We start from the raw sequence: 24,595 nt of genomic DNA on the forward strand, positions 1-24,595 counted from the left end.
TTTACTGTTAACTTTTAATATTGACACTGAACGTTATGTATGTAACTGTTTCATTCCATATTAACCTTTTTAGCTTAATAATATTCATTTAATTTGTTTTTGCCACTGTGTTGTCAGCTGCTTGCGTACACGAGTGAAAGAAATTACCTGTGCGTGAGAGCGTGCACGTGCGAAATCAGGTGAATGGGCATGAACGGGCAGAAGTCTGAAGAGGCGAGCCAATAGAGGAGTCCCTTCCTCCTAGGGTTATCCAATCCATCCCTTCTACTTGCAGCTTTGCCACAATTTGCTTAGTCAGTAGCAGTTAAGCAGTCGTAAGCCTAGTCCGACTCTAAGCTTCTACCTGGCTTAGTCCTAAGAGTTACGCGCGAGTCGAGCAGCCGGCCCCAGAGCCTGAGACCGCTGTAGTGTGAAGGTAAGCCTAATACTGGTTACAAGCTTCTTGCGACACTTGACAGACCTAGTGTCGGTGACACGTGGTAACAGATGCTTGTAATATAGGCGTGTATGCGTGCGCACGTGAAAGAGAGAAAAAGAAAGAAAGAGGAAAAGGATATATAATAACAGGACAAAAGTGAGACAAGTTCCACCCAAACCCACCCACTCACACACTCTCACACGAACACTCACCCTCTGCCACTGACTCTCATTCACTATTCACTCACGCTCCAAGTGCCACAGATACAAATGTCGCTTGTTTCACTTTGCTGCACAGTTCAGTCACTCAGTGTCATGTTCTATGTTAAAATTCTATGTTCATGGAGGGGAAAAAAGAAAAGATTAAAATAGAAAGAAGAAAGCTTCTCCGAAAAAAAGAGGCAATGAATAATGCACAACACAAACAAACAGGAAGACACACAGGAACATTAGGTTTGCAAACTCGCAGATTTCCGAAGCATAAACAGTTACCGCAACTTTTCTTCTTCTTTTTTTTTTTTTTTTTTAAGCTGCACAGAAATTGCTAATGACCGTAGTTTACTCTTCAAATCTTCTAAAGCAGCAGCACTGTATAGTCATAGCTCCACACAAGCACTGGTTTTAGGCTTAGAAAAATTTGGGGAAAAATGTTCCCGAAATCTGTCGTAAAATCGCTGAAAGTTCGCACTCACCGCATTGGCAACATTTAATTTTGATATTTATTGACATTCACAAAGTGTCACATCCGATTTATGGACAACTTACAGTACTGTAGCATACATACTCACCTTTGAAACACGATACACCATAGGGTACATACTGTGTTCAGATTCCATATTCATGGAAGAAAAAAAAGATTAGAATATAAATAACTGAATAAAAGCCTCGGAGAACAACACGCAATGAATAATGCACTACACAAACAAAAAAGAAGATACAAAGGGACATTAAGTTTGCAAACTCGCCAATGTTCGGTCCTATATTTGTTTACAGAGAAAGAGCGGCTTTTGGTTACATGAGGAGGCAGGAACGTATCCCCCGGGTAAGCGGATGTACAACTGCACCACTATTATGATCATCCCCGCCACCATTATATATATATATCTTGCTACACCCGTCATTAGTGAGCTGCCATCACGTGACATCTCATCAAACCTGAGGGTGGGGAGAGGCGGGTGTTCTAACCCAGCTTTGTAAAGCAACTCAAGTAACACAAAGCGGCAACAAATGCATGTATTTGGAGGGCAGGGAGGGGCGGGGCGAGTAGAGGGGAGTGCATTCTTTGCCTTCCGAATCGTGTTTGAATTGATCCCTCCAGATTTGCACGAGGCGTGCTTGCGACTTCCACCTTCCAGAGGTAGGGGCGTGCGGGGAAGGGGAGACGCGTGCGCCCACCAGTTCGGCTTTTAACGGTTTTGGCACCGTCCAGTCGCAAGAAAGTGCCTACAACGTTTTGTTTTGTTTTCAAATGTGGCATCTTTTGTGCACGCTTGGAATATTCATTCAACCGCAGACGATACACCGGGTAACAGAAAAAAAAGACAAAACCCAGAAACAAAAGAGAGAGAGAGACATGGAAAAAAAGTCACGGAACAGATAATGACATTACGATTTTCCTTCCATCTCTCTTTAAACCACCCCTACCCTCCACACGCCCCTACCCCTCAGGTGCCGCCTATTATGGGGTTGCTCGTGGGCAGTTGAGGGCCAGTAACTGGCGCGTTTGGAAGGAAGCAGAAGACTGGAGTTAATCGCCGGCACCGCTTGCACCGAGTATCGAGTGTCCTCCCCTGTTAGCCTCTCTAAGCTCGGACCGTCATTATAGTTCCCAGGCTTCATGTCAACTCCTTTGTCCTCTAGTCACTCAAGCGAGCGGCGAGAGTCTGTGGCCGAGAGATGAAGAAAGGTTAATAAAGTCTCGTCTTTCGTCATGGCTGGGAGGGGGATAACCAAGGTGGGTGTGAGAGAGAGAGAGTGGGGAATGAGAGAAGCAGAGATTTACGGAAGAAAGAGAGGTGAAGGCTTAAATAGAAGCAGCAGGAAGGAAGAAATTAAAAGAGATTTTTGGGAGGGAGAGGGGGAGATGTAAGGAGGTGGAAAGGAGGTTCTGTCTATATGTCTGGTAAAGAACACTTCTAAATGATAGCGAAGCAGGCGATAAAGCTGCACTGCGCTGCTGCCAGTCGTCTCCCCTCCAGGGCAGGCTTACATCTCTCCCTTTTTCCACTCCCGCATTCTCTCTCTCTCACACACACACAGGCACACGCGCGAACACACACACACAGACACCAGTCCTGCCTCCACACGGTCCCCAACTTCCCTGGCTTCTTTAACTGCCAGTCAGCAACACAATCTTGTTTGCGTTATCAGATGTGTATGGTCTTCAAAAATCAATGCATCTTTCTCTCTTCCCAACCCCTTCGCCTTCCTCCCTTCTGCGTGATTTGGTCAATCACCCAGTTCCGTTGACGTTAGTGTTAGCAGGATCGTCTTTCTGTCTGTATCCCGCTTCACCAGCTGAAACATTATTTCTATTACGTATCAGTCTTACTGAAGCGGAGAAATATGGAAGACAGGAGAGATAGAGATAGAGCGGACGAGAAATTCTCTCGTAATGGAGATCAGCACCTCACGAGCGGGAATTTACACTCAACTGGCTTCGTCCGACATGCTTTCTGCCGCTAACTCTTCCAGCTGTGATTTCCATCTTCGCTTCAATGGAGTCCGACTTACTCATGCGCGGCGTCAGTGAAGCGAAACAGTGAGCAGCGTGTACGTCTGACGTCCATTCCCTAACTGATCTCTGACGGATCACGTTCGGCAACGACAGCACCACGTTTCCAGTGATGCCGTCACGTGACTCTCCTCGTCCCTTGCCCTTTCACTCGCACACCCACTACTCTCTCAAATGATGACGTGGTCATCGTTACATGTCCAACCTTGTTTATGGCATCCGGACATGCTCTAAAGATACCACAACAGCAGTCTATGACCTTTCCGCGGATTAAAATTAATTTCTATTATAAGAAAAAACTTTTTTTCCACAGAGAGAGAGAGAAAGCGGGGGTTGGCAGGAAGTGTGACTCGAGTTGCTGAGTATACGAGGGCACGACTATTTTTGTCCAACATAAGTCAGCAGTCACGCCGCTAGTACAACATCCTACAAGTTAGCTTTATCTCCACACTCATTTTAAACTAAGTTTGATGAACCATTGTAACATCGGACATCAACAGATCCATCATTGTTAAAAACAATTCTTGCTGACGCAAAGAGCGGATGTTGTTGCCGTTGTTACCGCCGCCACCGCCGCCGCCACCGCCACTGCTGTTTATTCTAGGATGACCACCAGCAGCTTCACATGTTGTTTTGTTACTCTATGCTGTGTGTGAGTGAGAGAGAGTATTCAATATTTTTTTTATTAATCTGTCACCCTCTAAGAGATATTGATATATTTAATACACACATTCCTGTACACTCACACCCACACACCGCATTTACTGACCATAAGCACTTTTCCTTTTTCCTCTCTCACACTCTCCAGTTGTTCTCTCTCTCTCTCCCTGCTAAGACCTCATTATCCTGTGTTTGTGTACTGACCGTCATGGCCTCCTTTATGTCCGCTAGCACCTGGCGCACCGTCAGCACCTGCTGGCTGTAGTTTTGTAACAGCCAAGTCTGGCGCGCACGGACGATGATCTGCAATCAACAGAGCGACAAGATGAACGAAGTAGTTCAGTGGGACAGAAAGAAAGACAGAATAATAAAAATGTTATATAAGCGAGAATTTCATTAAAATAAGAGTCACCCCCACTAACGATGGCGACAAAGCTGACATCGATGATAGTTAATGCATCAGTATGTTACAAGCAGGGACCTCTTCTCTCTCTCTCTTAAGGCAACGCACAGCATACACACACAATCACGAGAGTATTATCATGTCTACCCCCCCCCAGAAGTCCTGTATCCAGTTCACTGTCACAAAATGGCTGGAGTCAGAAATGTCGGACGTTCTGATTGGCTCATTAACAAAACGTCACATCCGGTTCAGCAACAAACGGGTTGTAAGCGTGCTGGCAGCTGATCGCCATGTCACGTAGCGTTCGTTGTAATAATAACAAGATAAGCTATCCCTGCAAGTGTGAAATAATACAAATAAATAACAATAGAAATAATAGTCTCGCTACAACACGACATTGTTCAGATCAATCTGATTTCTTCAGCCGTAACGAGGGTTACAATTATACAGGACATAATGTTAATTTAAAAAAATGGGATGCCATAGAGATCGATTCAGTGCGCACGTCCATGATTGAATTCTTCAAACTGGATTCCGGTGTATTTATCTCTTCATGCCTCATCCCACTTTGTACAGAAGTGTCGCTGTACCCTTCCTCCCATCCTCCCTGCCGTAAGTCCTAAATAATTAGCAGCTTCTCAAACGTGCGTGTTGAAACTGTTTTGCGGGGTGAGCATGGCTCTGAGTGTTAGGCAGTAGACGAGGTTCGCATCCCCAGCTCACCCACCCAACCGCCTCCTCATCCCTTGTAAGATTTCGTGACCTCCCTATCCCTCCCACCCACCCCTACCTCGCCAGAGCAAGTGCCAGGATGCTTTCTCGACCACGTGACCGTCAAACGGCGTGTTGGGGTGCTGACGGTTTGACGCCAAAATGACGCAATTACAGGCAGACCTAAGCCTCACATGTTAATATGCCGCCGCCTGCCTGGCAACCCCACGCCATTATGTTTTGCTATCGATTAATGAAAATGAGAGAATGCGGACGACGATAGAGCGGGCAGACTGCGAGCCAGCAGCTTGGCGAATCTAGAAAATCACATTCCAATGAGTTTTTCCGCCTTCCTCCTTTATTTTGTTTTAGTTTTTGGGAGGCTTCTTTTAAAAAGCCGCGGCCTGCTGAGTGCGAAATCACGGTCCTAAAGACAGGGAGAAAAAAAAAAAGCAGGAGTGGGGAGGAGGGATGAAGAGTGAGATTAAAAAAAAAAAACAACTGCTCTCCCCCTCTCCTTCCCGCTCCCTCTCTCATAAGGATTCATTCAATTATTTCTTCAAAAACGTGAGCAGAGGCATGCAAATATTTCTCAATTCTTTCCTTTTCTTGTGTAGCTTTGTTTGTCTGTCTACAGGTATGTATGTAGCGTAAACACGCCCATGTTCACAAAGCTGACACCACTCTCGAACACATGTACGCACGAAACTTTACACGTGCACGAACAAACACGGGTTTAGGGGGAGAGATGGGCGTGTGAGTGTGAGTGTGGGGTGGGGTAGCATTCTTTCTCTCGCCATCATCGTCGTCACGGGCGTTTTAATGTGTGAACGCATGCCGTCACGATCTGATGTGTGAGTGCAGCACTCACGACGCACGTGCGGTCCTCACGCGGGCGACCACCGCAGCATGCACGCGCACGTCCGACAGTCTCCCCCATGACTAACCAATTGCCTCCCCTTCCCAGCCTCCTCTTCGCTCTCCTCCTTGTCCCATCCTCCAACAGACCCCTCCCCCAACCCCTAACCCACCCCTACCCCGAAACTTCACCTCCACTGTAGCCCTATCAGCTCCCTAGAGCGGCGGTAATTTCTACTAATTGTGTTTTACTCTGCCACTCCCCTCGTCTCCCCAACCTTCAGAAAAGCATCGCCACGAGCCCCACATCATCTTTCCTACCCCTTTTCACGAAAAATCTCAAAATGCGAACCAGGGTTAACCAGGCTGTCCATAGAGTGCTTAGATCAGAACCTCTTCACCTTCTCACCTCTCACCCCTGCAACTCCCCCACCCACTGTCTATGTCCCCCCACTCCACCCCAGGTATGAGTTGAGGCTTGTTGTGGCGCATAAGACAATCTTTTCAAGACCAACCCAGCACGGTGGCAGGCAGCGTCCATGGGGACAAATCAAAGATGCTATCTGCGGAGGGGGTAATTAATTTCCTAATAGCCCGCGTTCCCCCGAGGGGGTGTGAGGGTTGTGAGGAGAGGTCGGGACGGTAGGGGGGCAGCGAGAGCGTGAGGCGACTGCTAGTGGGGAACATGACCTGTGACCCTAACCCAGTAAGTATTGGTTGGTCTGTAGCCGCTTTGCCCTCCCTCACCCCACCCAACCCCTCCAGCGTCTCCACAAGATTCCCCACTTTGGACAGACCGAAGCTGAAGAGCTGGGTTGTGGTCTTTCAGCTGTGACGATCTATTTAACGATTCTTTAGAACGTGTTCTTGGCCTTGGACGCTGGTGTCGAGGGGACGAGGCCTGACCCCGAGAGTTTCAGATTGCCATCCTATCCCCTTCCCCACATCCTCGTCTCACCAATCAAGCGGGTAGCTAGACCAGATAAGCGCTATCGCTGGTGGAGGTGGCATCGCAAATCCACCCGTTTCTTTCCAGTTCACATGCAGCTGTTCATCAGACGAGTGGTTCCGCCGGGAGAGACGAAAACGGACGTTCATTGTAACTTGCAAGTCCCTGATAATGTACAGCAGTTCTCTCCACTCTCCTCTCACTCTCTTCAAACTCTTTGATGCCCACATTCAGCCAATATTTTATATGGCTCTGATATATGGAGTTTTTGTACCAGTAATGACACTTGCAGAGGGTTCGCACCTTTGCAATGAAAAAGTTTCAGGATCCACAACAAGAACACTTTACTGACATATATGAAATGTAGTAGATTCCCTTTGTATGTTAATGCATCAGTACGGTATGGTGGACATCGGATGAATGCCACGAAGTAGACTCCAGAAGAAAGCCTGTTAAATTCTATTACTGCTACACAAACAAAACAAGAAACTAGATTACATTTAAAAGTAATTCAAACTCCAGAGCTCGAGGTGACGTCACACTCAGGTTTACTCTACATAACCACAAATCATTTAAAGTTACGTGGTGGCCCAGTGGTCAAGTCTAGAGAAGCCTGGACAAGCAGCAGCTTCTAGCAGACGACAAAGTCGTGGACCGTGCAGCACACGGAGTGTGACGTCAGAGTTCAGACGTCAGAGGTGGCAGGTGTCCTGCCGGACAGCGGAGCTACTCACCTTGTCGTCGATGTCGGTGACGTTCATGCAGTAGAAAACGTCGTATTTGAAGTACTGCGTCAGCACGCGTCGCAGGATGTCGAAGGAGATGTAGGAGCTGAAAAACAAATACACAGACACACGCAACACATTCACACACACACAGGCAGACACACACAATGGTCAATGTAATAAAATCTCATTTTGTCTCTCTCACAGTTTCTATTGCACGCATACACGCACACGAACTGAAGATAAAATCTGTGTACATATAACACACAATAGTGTGTGTGTGGTCTCTCATACTGGAAAATACGGGCGGCGCACTCTCTCACGCATTCTCTCTCTCTCTCACACTTAATCTTAGGACTCGCCCATCCCTCCAGCACCCTGGCCCATCTGCCTGTATGGTAAATAAGTTTGAGGGAAGTGTTATTTGCTGCTGTCTGTATGGTAAATAAGTTTGAGGGAAGTGTTATTTGCTGCTGGCTGTTTTCTGCATAAGAGCCATCGTGCCATACGGGAATATACAATACGTCAAGTCGACCTTTTCGTACAAGACTGATATCCTCCGTCTTCCCTAAAGGCACATTTCCCCCGACTCTCAACATGAATGATGCGGCCGGCATACGGCCATGGGAAGAAAATGCATTTATACTTCCTAATCACAAACACCTAGCCATCGACCCACTCCATAAGCGTCAGCAATGCATCTTTAAAATCCAGTGGAAGCTGCGCTCACAAGAATCATAGATTTCTAGCAAGTAAACTTTATGACAAAAAAAAAAAAAAAAAAAAAAAAGGAACATTCATCTTTGCTCTTCTACTTAACGTAGCATATTTTGCTGTAAGAGCTTCTTTATATTCGCCTGTCTCGCCGCATTGAGTCGACTAAAATTGTCAGGAAATGGGAGCCGCCTACGAATATACATTATCTCCGAATGGAGGTTATCCACACTCTTCTTCTTACAGCCATATCGCTTTGCATCCGACCATCTCCCGTTCTCTAGTTTTGTCCGAACTTCATTAATATTGCAGTCTCGTATTCAGTCGCTTCCCAGCCAAACAACACCATATTTGCCAAAAGACGAAACTAAATTTAGATGACCGGCCGGGTGGAGAAGTGGGGTGGAGGGGACAGGAAGGACTAATGGCATCGTTCTGGAACTAGAACATGTTGGAGACTACCGGGTGTATCGTGTTCAAAGCCTGACGCTGGCTTGGCTTTCAACCCTTTACCGCGCCAATCGATTGGTTAATTCTCCAAAAAAGTAGCGTCAATACTCTTTTTTCTCTTGAGGAAACGAGTGTTTACCATCGACTCCTGCTCAGATTGGTGACATCCACACCATGGTCTACAAAAGGGCTCCGCATCTATGTTCCATCGACTGAAAGCATGAAAACCCGCTGCATGGCAATCTTATTAGTGGTCCAGTCTATAAAATTCCGGCTCAGACAGGTAGTGGTGGTAAGATGTGCTGCAACAACACCCTAGGTCTCTCCCTCTCTCTGCTAATGGAAGCTTGTGGGACTCTGTTTCTTCTCTCCTCCACTTCCCTCCGACCTCCTTCCCCGTCCCAATATTTGTCGTTTCTCTCATTTTATTGGTTTACTGTTAGGTAAGGTTACTCCTTATCCTTTCAATTAAAATGTATTGCCTGCATGACCTTTCCTCGCCGTGATAAAGCATTAACCAGCAACCAGCCCCATCTTTCTCGCTTTACCACAGACGTGTCTGTCCAGACTGGAGGTCATGGAAACCATGTGGAGGCTACAGGTTCTAAGGTGATCCCGCAGCCCTCAAAACAACGGACCAGGCACCATCCTTTCCTAATTTTGGATTGAATTTTTGTTATTCTTATTTATTTTCCGAGTTAACTATAATCATGCTCCTTGTCACTGTCTGCTTGGCCGCGAAAGAAAAAATCCATTGCAACATTTTTATGTTTCAATGGAAAAAAAATCATAATCAATTATCAATCAATCATCATTATCTCATAAACGTTTTGGATGTCAAACATAACAAGTGAAAGTATATCGAAATAGCAAGAGTGCGAGTGGTACCAGGCCGTTCAGACAAGTTTCAATCCGATTCATCATGCGAGCACTTCAGAGATTTTAGATCTCCACGTTTATGTCCGTTTCATACTATTTATCATTCCATAAGAAAAATTTCAGAATAATGAAGGAAATAATTTTGTTTTCTAAATAGACAAGGGTTGGTTTATACTGCAACAAAGCAATACACTTACGGTAATAATACTGTTGACATCAAAAGTCTTGTTAAATTCCATCTTCGCGCTTAGTTGTAAGTCTGCTCTACCGGAAGTCTGGTGGCGGAGTGCTCGCCGAGACTATCAGCAAGATAAAGCGTTGTCTCGGCAGACAAACACATATACGTCTGTGATCTAAACAACAACGATTGAAACTTAAAAGACAAATTTTCCGTCGACTGATCGACACGTGGATGGAACAGCGGAAGACTGAGAGAATCAGAATGAAGAAGTGAAAGGTTAGAATCGCCTGCTTTTCAAAAGTTTCAGCAAACAGCCGGCGAAGCACGTGAGTGGTTTGAAATGTATTTCAATATCTAATATGGCCGCCCTGACGTCTGCTTGTGTTTATTTATAGCAATCATCTCCTGACATTCCTTTGTCGCGAAACGCCGCAGAATAAGACATGAAAATATCCATCCACTCATAAAGCAAATGAAGCAGGCAATCACAACTCTCAAGATATAGAAACTACAAGGGTAGAAGATGGTTGGGTCTGTGATGTGCTCCCTCACTCGCTCCCTGCTCGCACGACCAACCCTGCTGTCTGTCGCAGGTGTCTGTAGGAGGCCATCCATTTCCCTCCAGTGTTATTACCGACTTTATAGCTTCTGTTACTTGCAGCATCTGGTTTTTATTTATTTATTTTGGCGCTTGTAAAATCTATGACGTCGGGTGAGGACAGTGTGGGTAGATTGACACCCCCGTGCCATTCCCTGCTCTGTGGTCCGGCACGTACCCTCCAGCTACATTCATCCCTTTTCTGATGCCCATCTTTGTACTTGGAAGCTGTTTCTGAGTTTCTTTTCCTTTTATCCCTTCAAGACCCTTCTTTAGTCAGTGATCTAGGATATTGTTCGCTACAAGGGTTTGGTTAGACTGGGAAGTTGACAGTAACACCTTTTTGATGTTTACAGTGAGGGTGTCTACATCACAGTCGACCTAAACAAACAACTTTGCCAGACGTAGTCAAACGTTCCACCGACATCTGGCCCGATAAAGAAAACCTTTAACACGCTACACCTCACCAACGTCTGCACTGTGGGCTCGACTGCAAATCGAGAGCTCACAGTAATCGGGTAAAGATGTACATAAAAGTCCTACAACATCAGACCTATCGACAGACATACAATACATTGTATCAGCAGGATTACTGTACACGTTTCCTTAAAACGAAGAAAATGTAACAGTAGGGCGATGATGTCCTAAGGATGAAAAGTGAATGGAATAATATTTTATTCAGTTACAGAACCTTTGACTTTCAGGGTACAGACACAAGGATTAAGCAGAGTCACCTCTAGAAGAACTTCCCCAGCAGAACGACGACGGCTTCATAAAGAATGTGAGCTTGTGGGAGATCTGGTGTTGTAACTGGCTAACCTGGTGCGTCATGGCATTTCGTCTTTCTCACCCTTCTTACAAACCCCTTGTCCACCAACGGCACCAGAAGGAGGGGGAGGGTGAATTGGTATTTTACGCCGAGCCAGCAACTAAGGCAAGGCATCCAGCCCTGTAAACAGACGTCACATGCAGGGAAGAACAGTCCCCAACAGGAACCAAAGAAAGCCAACCTTTTCTGTACTGGTGACAGTTTAACCGTTGCACCACCAGGCCGCCAGACGACAGTGGAGGGAAAGTCAACGACAGACTCCCTATCTCTCCCCATCCCCCAAACAATAAGTATGGTGAACAAGAGGTCAGGGAAAACATGCCCGCTACGCCCTCCCTCATCCCTCCCCATCTGGCAGATTGACCAGGCGGCCGGTATTACGGTGCCAGCCCGCGCTCTGGCGGAAAACTGTGATTAATAATTATTTTTTGAAGGGAACGGTCGTGCAGGACCTGGGGTGACGGCTAACCTAATCTTCATGATGCAAGCCAGTTGTCTTGCTTTAGTGGTTTATCTGCCCCTACCCTTTGTAAATTATTTGCAGTCCATGGACGTTTGGTGGTTTCTGATCGCAAGTGATTTGTTCTTTGACTTTATCGGGACACAGCGGAGATAAATGGCGCGTGCGCCAACACACACACACACACTTAATGTGATTAAGTGAACAAACAGACGAATTTACAAAAGAAAGAAAGCAAAAACCAGGCATGCCTCCACCTTGAATTATTCACTTGCACTAAAGGTTTTACGGAGTTGACCTCTGAGTGTACAGGAGTTGAAATATATCATTTACCTTCGCATGTGTTCTTTGATATGTGCACCATATGCTCTTCGGTGGCGAGTGCATTCCATTCCTTCTTTTCTCTCAGTTTATGCTATTTTTCATTGGATGTGCGGCCTGTTTCTTGACATGAATGAAGTGGTCGTTGGTGGTGTCTCCACCCCCCAGTGGTGTTAAAAATGTAGGGGCACGGGTTTCGGTCATCGTCACAGACGTGTGTCCTGACATGAGAGCGAAAGAAGGATGAAGAACGAAATGACAGTTGTTAGAAGAGAGAAGGTGAATGTGTTGAAGAAGGCAGTGATCCTCGTATTAGTCCCCTCGAGAAGGACACTCATGTTGGTGGATAATCTGTGTATTAATATTCATGAATTGTTTGTTGTATATATACTACAGCCAACCTGTTCACTCATGCTTTAGAATGTTTCTTGCTTTTGAGCTTCGTAGGCGGGCGTGAACCCGAAGGTTTGTCAGTAGTACACGTGTCTTGTTTTGCTATTTATGTAAGGCCTACCAACAATACCCGTGTCTGGGTACCCTTCTGGGACTTGCGGAATTGAGTTGCCATAGTTACTGTGTGCGTGTGCGCTCATGTGTGTGTCCTGGTAGCAATAACAGCCGCAGTGTTTGACAGTAAGAACAGTGGAATAATGATGGCAGTACGGATAGTGAATGGCGGTAGTAATTATAATGACAGTACTGATTGGTAGTAAAGTCAGGACTGGTTGGTAGTACTGCCAATAATTGTTGGTAGTAATGGCAGGACTGGTTGGTAGTAAAGGCAGTCGTGACTGGTAATACTGGTACGATTGCTTGAGTAATGGCGGTATAGTGGAAATGTATTGTTGGTTGATGGCTCAGGCACCAGTGGAGTAGTTCTGGCTAATGGCAACGGCAGCAGTGAGTGGTATTCATGGCAGACCCCACTGGTAGTAAAAGTAGCATCTAAAAGTGATGATAATGGCAATGTTGGATGGTAGCAGATGAAACACACTGCCTGTCTGCACGTCTGTCTCTGCGTTTGCCTACTTGCATAAAATGACGACTCAGCAAAGCTTAGTCTACTCACTCATTCCCCTCAAGGCTTCTTCTTTGTGAACATCTACATCAGTATTTCGTGGGTGAACAGTGCGTACGTGCTAACACTATGATAATACAGGAGAAGAGAATGATTGTCGTACAAGGAAACATGATAGGAAAAAAAAATGAATAAAACTTTCCTTCGAATTTAAATTTCTAAGCTTACAAATATACACGGCGACTTCTGAGGACCCACGATGTAGGGTTGAAAGGATTTATTTTCAGACGGAAAACGGCCGAGGATTATGAAAGCGGCGCGAAGAAAGGAAACTTGCGATCCGTGCGAAAAGCCAACGGGTAAACAGCAAACCCGAAATAACCTGCAGACCGTAAGTACCCAGAATACAGCGGCCGGACGTGCGTCACCAGAATGTATGTCTGACTTCCGGTGACAGACAGCGAATGACGATAAGAAGACAACAGGGTCTGAAGTGCTTGGACCGAGGACGCGTTGCGATAGCGGAATTCTGGGAGGACAGGACTGGGGGTTAGGGGGTAAGGGAAGGGGATCAAGAAAATGCCAGAGAAGCCAGGTTAAAGTGGTTTTCCATCCGGTCAGACGCGATCAGCGAGGGCGCTATTATGCGTTCTGCCGTGCTAACGAAATGGAAATTTAAAGATAGTAACACTGAGATTCGACTTCGAGAAAGATCTATGGTTTTTATTCTAAATGTTTTGCGAGAACTGTAGAATGCTTATTCCTCTCTACGGCAGCATTTAAAATTGACCGTGAGAGAGATGTCGTGCGTCTGTCAGTCATCCTGCTGTGCTCAATGTAACTAGGTTACTGAGGTCTGACAGGGTCCTTGCTGTTCTCCTGGTGACACGGTTACGGATGTCTGACAGGATCCTACTGTACTCCTGGTGACACGGTCACTGATGTCCGACAGGGTCCTTGCTGTACTCCTGGTGACACGGTTACTAGTGTCGGACAACTCCGTCCGACAGGGTCAGTTGTCTCACAACGAGAACTCACCTCTCCAGGAATTCGTATTTTGTTTCTTTGACATCCTTTGCCACTTCAGTCCTCCTGGGTGATAGTGTTTATAGCTTTCATAGACAATCCTACATAACAAACTGATAAGCCAACAGATAAACACTAGATAAACTAATAATCAACACATTTAGCGTGTTCGTAAACGAATTGACCAACAGACAGCAGTCTCCCCAAGGCAGACAGCACGGCAAGCGCAGCCAAGCACAGTAATAATAAAGAGTGGGAACTCGCAGAACCTGTACAAGAAGCGGTATTCATCATGTGAGACAGCCAGAGCAGTAACTATAACAAGCTGCCCACGGGGCTGCCTGTTGCCATTGTGTTAGTAAGCTTAACAACACAACATACTCGCCTAAAATTCAAGAAACTCACGCTACGGCCACCCCGAAACTTAAAAGTCATATTTCAGACAGGTCCTCGAGGACCGATGCCGGCAAATAACCATACAAAACCCGAGACTGGCGACTGCAAGATATAAAGACTTTGGCAAAAAGGAAGAGTAAACTTGGGGAGGAAACGAGCCCTGAGGACTACTCACCCCAACAAATAAATAAAGACCACAAAGATGAACACAGCGGCCAGGTTCCAATACCCTCCCTACTCCCCATGACTGCAATCAACAAGATCCCACGGAACCACAAACCGCAAATATGAACAATAAAGAAGAACGCTTTCCTGACACAAGAAACCATTTTTGAGGAAATCACTCGAGAAGGAAACATGAGTCACACAGATGGGGACAGCATCGCGCATGCGCTCTCTCTCTCTCTCACAAACACACGTGTGATCGCCTGTATGTGTGTTTGTCTAGAGTCCGTCTGCTGCAAAGATTGGATTAGATTTTTCGCCTGAAAGTAAATTCAATTTTTTTTTCAATCATTGCTGACGATCAGACTGGTTTTCTAACCCGTTTTATTCACCGTGGTGCAACTGAGACATTGATGACTTTGGTTTCTCACACACTTCAAGGTATGCTGCACTCGCTGGACTACTCTCACCCCCCGTGTGTCGTGACACCTGTCTCTGGCGTCTCCAGGTAGCTGCAGGATTCTCCCCAGGTCTTCGTGCGTACAGGTGAGGGAGGCCCTTACAACAGGTGTGAAGAATTTTTAATTTACATTAAATTCTGTTGGCGGGTCCGTACGAGAAGTGCGACTATGCTGAGCGAGAACAAGCTTGCTTTATTTTGTGTATTAACTTCCTTTCATTTCAATTTGAAACTCAGAATACCGGAACACACTTTAATTAAACTTCTTGTGTTATTCCTTTATTGACACAATATTCCGCACGTTAGTAAGTCTGCGTGCGTGCGTGGGAGAATTTCCACTTCAGCGGTTCGATGAAGCACTAGAAGGACTCTGAGAAAACTTCATTACCCAGCTTTTAAACGTACCCGATAAAGAATAAGCCGTCAGCCCAAACACTATTTACGAAGGCGAGCTACTAAAACGTATTTCCCCCTGAGCTTTGGGCCGACCACTGACAGAAAGCAGAGGTTGTGGCGGTGGTAGTGTCGAGGGGTACGTGGGTGAGTCGGGGTGGAGGAGAATGAAAGCAGTGCATGTCTATGGTGGGTGGCGGGGAGAGGGTTGGTCTACGTAGATTCTCTCTCTCTCCTTCGCTCCCCTGCTGTGATAGGGGGCGCCACCTTTCCCAGCTGTCGTAAATGCCGCGCCCACCCCTCATTCACTTGATGCCGCATTTATCTGATTTGTATTACTTCCCTTGATTGGGATCGCCTCCCCTGATGTGAGAATGCTCCTTTGCGCAGACAGTTCCAGCCAGCGGGTTGCAGGGGTAGGAGGCAGCGGCCATCTGGGTTCCGGCAGACTGAAGGCGGGAGGAGGAATGATGTTTTCCACCACGGTTTCTACACTATGGCCAAGTAGATAAGATCACATCATGGCCAAGCAGCGTCTCTGTAAACTGGTGCCAAAGACAAAGAACAGCATGCCCGCGACGAGATCTGAACCCAGGACAGTACATCATCACTGTACCCAGCAGCTGGGAGGACAGGTGACAAAGAGGTGATTTCCCTTGACAAATACAACGGTGACTTATTTGTTATCTGTTTATGGGTTTGGTCTTCATGGAGCCGACACAACATTGTCGAAGAAGTTACAGACGATCTGAATGGCAGATCTTAACCCTCACATAGTTACTTTCTCTAAAATTGCGTTGTGCTTTAAAACCTTTCTAAACATGAGTTTATGGTCAGGTTTATGAGGCCTAAACAGTGTTCTAATTTTGAAATATGCCCCCTCCACCGGCTCATTATCTTTAGAGGTTTATGCCAGCTGCACTAATCCCCCCACCCCTTCCTACCAAGTCATCCCTAGGTAAAATATTTTTTTCTAATGACTATCCAGTATCAATCATCATCTATTGACAGCTTATACCGAATATTACACACTACTCCTCAAGTGGCTAGAGGCATTGTCTAGAAATACTGATATACTGACATTCCTCCTCCACTACCTCTACCCTTCACCCCCATGAAGCCTTCCACCACATTTACCCTGATTTAAATAATAATAATAATTAAAAAATCACGCAACATCACCACTGGCTGCAGTGGAGCCTTGCTCCTCGTAAATAAAATTAAATATGCATTCCTTCTCCTTGGAACTTACAGCTCCGGCTGCGAAGATCACGCAATAGCAATCTTGCAGAGCACTGGTTGCCACAATATGTAGTGTGAGGCTACAGAAAATAAAGTCTGACTGCAATATGTAGTGTGGGGCTATAGAAATGTAGATATGTAGCAAGAGGTTTGTCTTTTAGGGACAGAAGTTTAAGAAGGAAAGAAGCTGGTGTCGGCAGGACACCAGATGGACAGGACGGAAATGGCAAGCCGAGACAGGTATGGTAAGAATGGGGTATCCTGCCATAAATTACAGACTGGGTGAGTAGTGTTTAGTATGTAGTCCACCTCACTGGTTTCTACAGCAGTGCCTACAAGAGTCCACGTTACGCAGGCACCGGGTAGTGCTGATGTACACGGAGTATATCGTGATGTAGCCGGGGCATCGCACGTCCGCGGCAAGCGGGTATGAATGTACCCGTAAAGTCTGTGGGTCTCTCACAAACAAAGCAAGTCGCCCTTTAAGAAGGACTGAAGGCTGGGTCAATGTAAGAAAATGACAACCTCAAAACCTCCCTACAAACTCAGACCCTGGCACATATGCAGGTCCCGTTCAGTGTGGTTCCTACACCTCCAGTGACTTTGTTGTACGGGACCTCCAACCCACTGCATTAACCCTACACCTGCTCGCTGCAGGCAAAATATTATTGGGCCAGCAACTTCTACAAACTGCGTGGTCCACTGTGGCATCTCAAGTGTTTCATTTAAGACTGCCTGCCAGGTGACGGCGAGTAACGGCGAGCTCGAGAACCTGCACAGGGTCATGTCAACGATGGAGGGATGGTGGGGTGTGTGTGTTGGGGGGAGGTGAGGAGAAAACCCAGGTAAACCCTACTTACCGTGCATGTCCCATGTGGGAGGCGTCATACACCGTGGGCCCGCAGCTGTACCACAACACCCGCTTGCCGTGCTGCGGCACAAACACCTCCTGAAACAACAACAACCACAACCAAGAGTGAGCGAGAGTAGTGCGTCTGTCTGCTTACACTTCAAGTAGTCATCTGCAATGAAAACCCCCTTTCTTGATCTTTGGAGTACAGCTAACCCCAAACCTTCCCTCACCTGTGTGTGTGCGCGCGTGCGTGTGTCCAGAAATATTGAAAACTGCGCGTTTCTTGCTTCTCCAGCAAAGCCAGTGCCAACTTCCCCTGTTATAAAGATTGTCGTCTTTATTGCTGATCCTAAAGCTCTGATCCATTTATATTTCATCAACAAGGACGCGAAAAGCTACTTATTAATTTAGCAGAGAAAACAATAAAAGGTTGTTGTTTAATTAATTTCTTTCTGGTGTTCCCTCCTTCTCGGTTGATGGTGTCCTTAAATACCTGTTCCCCACGTCTCCTTACTGTTTCTTTTTTCGTCTTGACTGGAAAGTTAACTTTGTAGAATACACACGTGCATGCACGCACAAACATTCACAGACATACAAGTGATACAAACACAAAGAACCTTAGAAAAAATGTCCTACTGACGCCATAACCGACTAGTGTGGACCCTGACATCTGTAGGTCCAGCCCTGATGTCTTCACGGAGAAGTCCGGGACTGAAGAAGATTCTTAATTAGTAATGAGCAGTTCGCTTCTCGCTCCTGCTAATTCCGTCTCCACTGTTCCAACATTCCTGTTCCTCCTGTCGGACCTCTGGCACGCGCACACAGCCCCTGGAAAAGCCAGAGGGCAGGGCAGGGCAGGGTAGGGCAGGGTACAGCGCGAGATTCTCGGCCAGTCCCGCGTTCAGACGTCGCATGGCGGAATCGATTGACTAAGACAAACCTGGGTAATCTGGCCATCACTGAGTCAGAATATTTCCATGGCTGGTATTAGCAACCAGATGATGTCTAGACGCTGGTGATGAAGTATTCGACCAACTCCTCAGATTTCGGCCGCAAATACCTGCTTCGCTAAGTGGAACTCCTCCCCGACCCAACCCCTCCTCTCTGTCTCTCTCTCTTCCTGCTCTCTGTCTCTGTACCTGTTTATTTTCTGAGACCTTTTTTTGCATATAATTGTGTAAGCACTTAATCATGCTTTCATTTAATTGATTAATAAAGTATGTATACATTTGCTAATAAAAACATTGTTTTTTGTCATTATGCTGCCTTGGGATTGTGTTTTATGCAGACACGTTCAAAAAAAAAAAAAATAGCACAAAACAAAACCAGTGATTAAAGGAAAAACAACCTCCACTTAAATCCGATGCGATTCCGTGATTTTCTCCTCATTAAGTCCTGTTGTAGGCTTCTTTAAGGTTTAAAAAAGTCAGTAAGCATATTTATACAGATTTCACTTCCGAGAAAAGCTCTTTTAAGTTTCAGACTATAAAAATGTCATTTCTCTCTCTCCCACACACACACATCACAGTATGCACCCAATTTAAAAATTCGGTAAAATACTCCTAAAAAAAAAAAAAAAAAAATCCTGCAAACTCCAAATAAGCGAAAACCACAAGAAAACCAACTACAGCTCCCTGCAGTTGTACATCACGATGATGGTGGACCTACGCAAGACACCTTCACGCACGTTCTTCCATGTAAGACAGGTGGCGCCACACGAAACCAAACGGTAACAACGACAAAACACTACTCAGTCACTGCACCCCAGTACACACAGGTGACTCCCGACCACCAGGAACTGCTTCGACTACTACAACCACAACAACTCCTACAACTACCGCCCGACCTGCTAAGTGAATAAATATTCTATTAGTACTTCTACTGCCAGAACCATGGCTGAAGGGCTAACACGAGTCGATGGTAACAGCTTCAGGGAGGATCGTTGGGGGAGAGGGGGAGGAGAGGAAACAGTCCTGTGCGCATGACAGCGACTGAGATCCGGGTGTTCGTCAGCGCCGTGGTGGTGTATGATCCACTGAACATTGCGCACCGGCGCGTGCGGCGCGCTTTAGCACCTGGTGGCAGGCTTCTCACCAGTTGAGAGGTTCAAGCAGCCCCTACCCCGCACCCAGTCCTCCCGCAAGTCAGCAGCCTTCACCCCCTACTTCCACACGTCGGGGGTACCAAGACAGAACAGCTCATCGATCAAAGAGTTTGATGCCAGTCCCGCCACTTGTCCGGAGTGATTGTTTACAAGGAATGGGTGAGGACTGGAACACGTGATGAGGTTGTGTGATGGTGTGTGAGACAAGCGGTGACTGTGTGTGATGAATAGATGTGTATGTGTGTGTGTGTCTTAATGTGACCAATTCTTTATTGCTACAAAAACCTATCTCCAGCACGGGTGTGTATATCGGTCATTATTTACATGTGAACACTACTGTATACATAATCCATGTTTAAAAACTAAACCAGATATGTAATATGTAATACAAACATGTAAGATATCAAAGGAGAGTGAAGGCAAAGACAAAATGAAGGGTGACAGGATGAAGACTTCATTGTATTTATGTCTGTAATTCTGTCCGTGACCTATATACAGATTCATGCTCACGTGAGTAACGACATTTCATGCCGATGGCTCTAAATCAGCGACAAACAAGTGGGCGAGACCTGCGAGTCAGCTGATGGAGATCACGTGATTAGGACCCTAGCAGGCAGTTGGCGGAAGCCGCGTTCGACGAAAGGTGTAGGAACAATCTTCCCTCCCCACCAACTCCCCCCATCCCACGTTCCTCACCTCATCGGCTTCGGCCGGCGCACCGGAAGCCAATGAAACTCTCCGCCGGCGGCAAGGCCAGGCAGAGGTAACGAGCGGGGTTACGTAACCACCAACGTCACGGAGATGGGAGGTAACCAATGCCAGAGGGCCATCGAGCACGGGCGGGGCGTGACCGCCAGAAAGAAAGCGGGGGGGGGAGGGAGTGCAAGGTGGGGAGGGGGGAGGTGGGAGAGCGGAGACCAATGGGAAGCAGGCCTGGCGGCGTTTTGCACGGAAGAGGAGGGAAAGGGGAACACGGTCGTGATGCGTGCCGCCTTGGAAGTCACTCATGCGGAACTGCGACCACCCAACCATTCCCCTCCCCGCTTCCTCCCTGTTTCGTCCTCGCGCACGGTCCCGCCCGCTCGCTAGCTCACCAGCGTCAGGCCAGGCAACCCAATCAATGCGTGTCGAGCGCGGACCATAGCAAAGGGAGATAAAGGAGGACAGGGGAGGTAAGCCATGCACGGGCTCACCTACCATCCTAGCTCCCTTCCTCACTCCAGGAATGCTGGAGGCCAAGCAGACTCTGCGGATCGCTGACAAAACTTCGATGGAGGCGAAAGGACATTGGTTGGGTTGGAGGTACCTTTGCGCAGGTAAAAGGCTCCTGATCCTCGTCCCTCTCCCCCCATTTCTACCCCTCTCTCACCGGCAACGCAGCTCTCCACCATTCAGCTGCGCTTGCACTTACTTCCGCTGCAGACAGGGCGCATCTGCTGGAGCAACACAAGCCAGAAAGATGCTTTGTGTCTCCGCGCCCAGCTGCATGCTGACTCAGTAGTCGCCCAGCTGCAGTCGTATTGAGCCGAGCTTTGAGCGGCGCCAGCTCCCGCTATTGATCTCTTCAAGGTCTTCGATCTGCGCACAGGCGTGGAGGAGGACGAAGCAGCGAAAAGTGAAACCAGATGGCAGGGGACAGGGAGACCAGTACCTAGCATCTCTACTTCTAATTAATTTAATTTTAGAGGGAAGGGGAGACAAGGACTATCTGTTTTCTGTGGAGAGACATTTTTAGGCCTTTGATTCACGTCAAGGAACGAGGAGAGAAGGCGAAAGTGCCTTTCATATTTTTTCCATAGATTATTTTGAGAGCTGCTCACCTGTCAATGATGCCAAGGACTAAAGTCGAAATGCGAAAGTCTACTAAGACACCGTGAAGCGGGTGAAATGATGATGGTGGTGGAGGTGGGGGAGGGGAATAGTAAAGGTGTGTCCCCTCTCATCAGAACAGCTCGTGTTGAGATGTTGAGGTTCAGTGGAGAGATGATGGTTGCGAATGATCGCAGCATCTCGACTGAGGAAGAGGACGAGGCGGAGAAGACTGCAGCGGCGCTCGAGAAGTTGCTGGTGGGGAAGGCGTGGGAGTGGGACGGTTTGGTGCAAACATCAGTTGTGGTCACATCACCAGCGACAGACACACAAACACACATTCACCCGCCAAAAAACATCGACAATAAATCAAACATCAGCGTCGATGAATCCGGCTTTCTTGGATTTCGTTTGTGGATTTCTGGAGATGTAACTACACATTACAGCTAGCCCAGCACTCCAATAAAATGTTTTTTAAAACATGTTGACTGTTCGCCAACATCTGTCTGCTGCTGCAGTCTGTGCAGTTGTTGTCGCTATCTCTTCCTCTCTGATGTCTATTGCTTTAGTATATTTCAATACCTCACCACGAACTAGTCCGCCTGCTAACCAGAGGCATATCCCCGACATTATACTGACTTCATGATCCTTACTGACACTTCATTTGTAGCAGATATCTCTCTTAAACTGATACGTCTCGACGTGTGCCCATAATTTAGATGAAAACATTATTTTAAATCTCTTTCTTTATAAATGAATTATATGAGGTATTACAGATTCTAATTATCGAATGAAATAGTTATTGTACAACTATAGAACTTTTACAGAATTCATTGAATACAAACGCGAAGGCTGTAGAAATTAGATTACTTCGAAACCCTACAATCACTCACTTTAAGGCGATGGTACAAAAGTTGCCCCATGAATGTGTCATGTACAGTGTTTTGTTCTTTTATGCGACTGGTTTGTTTGTGTATGTGTGTGTGTGCGCGTGCGTCAACAAGTGCTAAAGTCTGTGCGACAACAGAAGGAGGGTTCGGCTGAAGGAATCACGGATATCATGCGAGATAAGCTGGGCGGACATCTTGTGGAGGACCTCGATCTGCACGTCCTCCTGTGGCAGGTAACTGCGGGGGGAAACTCGCTGGGTAGCTAAAGATGCGCGAGGAGAGAGGAAGGGGTGGAGCAGCGGGTAAAAGGACAGTGGAAAAGGAGGGGGAGGTAGTTAGGTGCAATATCACGCGCACGGAGCTAATGCATGATATCTGTGAACATGGCCAAGATTATCGACTTTCCCCCGAAAGAAAAAAAATCTATTTAGCTGCTCCTTCTGCCACAGACGAGGTCGATACCATTGATCTCTCGTCAGACGTCAGTACTGGTAAGAAAGGTGAGTCTGGTGGAGGTGGTGGTGGTGGTGGTGGTGGTGGAGGTGATGGTGGGGTAGGATGGAAGGGGGTTCGGGTCGCCGAGTAGGAGGACAGCCCCCTCCCAATGCTACCACAGCCAGACAGGGAAAAGGAAGCGCGGAATATGTGTGTGTGTGTGCGTGCGTGTGTTGGGGAGGGGAAACAGGGGGAGGGGCAGGGACGGACGCCTAACTTTAGATCAAAGACCACACACATACATGTCACCCCGAGAACAAAACTATCCCTCGGCTGCTGGTCCTAACCGCAGACTGATTGGCAAACACAAGAGAAATAGCTTTGACCGGCAGTTCTCGAATTTCTTTTTCCTCCAACCTCACTCTCCTACTCCTCTCCCCCCCCCCAAACCACCCCCTCTTCCCCGCCTTCCCGCCATCCAAATCCGGTCTTGGAGTTGAGGCTCTTTTCACTCTACAGTCTCTTTTCATCGCCGTGTGATCTCGCGCCCAATCACATGGCTTCAAGGACTTAGCGCAAACATCAGCCCAAACAGCAGCGAAATTACTTTTTTGTCCATCTTCCTCGCGGTCTCCTTCCCTCTCCCTCCCCATCAACGTCCTCCTCGCCGGCTCACGCCCCCACCCCACCAACTCCCACCCCACCGAACCATGGGGCTGGCCAACGGTTCTAGAAACTTCAAGGCCACACGGCGAAGAGTTCTGGTGCTGGTGTAGGAGAGGCCAGTCTCCTGGTTCACTCTCCTGCTTCTTTGTGTGAGAGAGAGTGGGAGTGAGAGAAAGAAAGAGAACCTGTTTTGCGCGGCTGTTGTTTCCTGTTTTCCGATTTTAAGGTGAGACTGTCGTGACAAGCCGCTCTTCCGTCTAACGTCAACGACAACATCTACACGCACACATGAGGACAGCGAGCACGCAGGTGACTGCGCCGCCACAGCAGCAGTTGCTTCCGTTAGTTAAGCGTCTGCGGGGGTTAATAGATGGCTCGGCTAAAGCTCAGCAATAAGACACTTATTGTCTACATCTGAGTCAACCACCACCGTCTCTTCTCTCAAAAAAGGTAAAGAGTCCGGTGACAAAGTGCCACTGGGGCAGTGATCATGAGTGGTTCATCGTGTCTAACGCTAATTTTACCTTCTGATTTTTGTTGGGTGGTGGTGGTGGTGAGAAACGGAGGTGGTGGTTTCTAGTTTCGGGCCAAAAAAGCAAGTCTTGCATTAGCGACCTTCTGTTCCACAGTCGAGCACAGTCTACCTACCAGGCTACAGAAATCTCGCGATACCAATCGAGATACACTACCTACCCGGAAGTCATGGTCACGATGTTCGCTTACGTTGCCAGGGAAACCCCGATGGTAGGGTCTGTCCCTATTCTGCACAGAGGCGCCCCTGGCTTTGACCTCAACCTTGGGTAACATCTTTGATATCCATCCTGCGCGTGATGCCAACAGTTTGGCCGCCATTGTTTCACAAGGGGTGACGTCATAAGCGTGTGGCCTCGTTGTGAGTGGTGACGTCGCGGGTGACCACACATCCTAGGGATGCTAGGAGGCTTGTGTTCTGACAACGGAAGGCAGCGGCTGTGTGAGCGACAGCATCTTGCACTGGGCTCAAGATTAAAACAAAACAATCAATCATACACGCCATTAGACCTCTCAGCCACAGGGGGCGCTGCTGGTGTTTTGGTTGCGGCCCTTGCTCGTGACACGTGACACGTGACACGACATGTTGTCCGTCATCGTGGACAAGACCACATACTTTCTCCTGAATGTCATGTTGAAACTTGGAGAAAGCCAACTGGCGCCCAAACAAAACGAAGCGAAGATGTTATCATTTATTGTTCAATGGAGCAGAAGGGAA

The 24,595-nt window shown here is 47.2% G+C and overlaps 1 protein-coding gene and 1 long non-coding RNA gene across 3 annotated transcripts in view; one reads left to right on the top strand and one right to left on the bottom strand.

The window, feature by feature from the left end:
* LOC112558651 overlaps window positions 1-17,392 on the top strand; it is a 36,123-nt gene extending 18,731 nt beyond the window's left edge. Inside the window, exons 2-3 of the long non-coding RNA XR_003098218.1 lie at window positions 14,936-15,040; window positions 15,738-17,392. This is a non-coding gene — a long non-coding RNA (uncharacterized LOC112558651). The remainder of the gene's footprint in view (window positions 1-14,935; window positions 15,041-15,737) is intronic.
* Window positions 1-24,595, bottom strand: part of LOC112558643 (cysteine--tRNA ligase, cytoplasmic-like) — a 244,072-nt gene that overhangs the window by 75,738 nt on the left and 143,739 nt on the right. For both annotated transcript variants that reach the window (XR_003098202.1, XM_025229214.1), the window contains exons 3-5: window positions 17,450-17,538; window positions 7,467-7,563; window positions 4,016-4,114 (exon numbers count right to left, since the gene is read on the bottom strand). Coding sequence is in view for 1 of the 2 variants with exons in the window: in XM_025229214.1 (XP_025084999.1) it covers window positions 4,016-4,114; window positions 7,467-7,563; window positions 17,450-17,538 (285 nt within the window). In the remaining variant the exon portion in view is untranslated. The remainder of the gene's footprint in view (window positions 1-4,015; window positions 4,115-7,466; window positions 7,564-17,449; window positions 17,539-24,595) is intronic.

This window comes from Pomacea canaliculata, linkage group LG3, assembly GCF_003073045.1.
Source record: "Pomacea canaliculata isolate SZHN2017 linkage group LG3, ASM307304v1, whole genome shotgun sequence".
Classification (NCBI taxonomy): domain Eukaryota; kingdom Metazoa; phylum Mollusca; class Gastropoda; order Architaenioglossa; family Ampullariidae; genus Pomacea; species Pomacea canaliculata.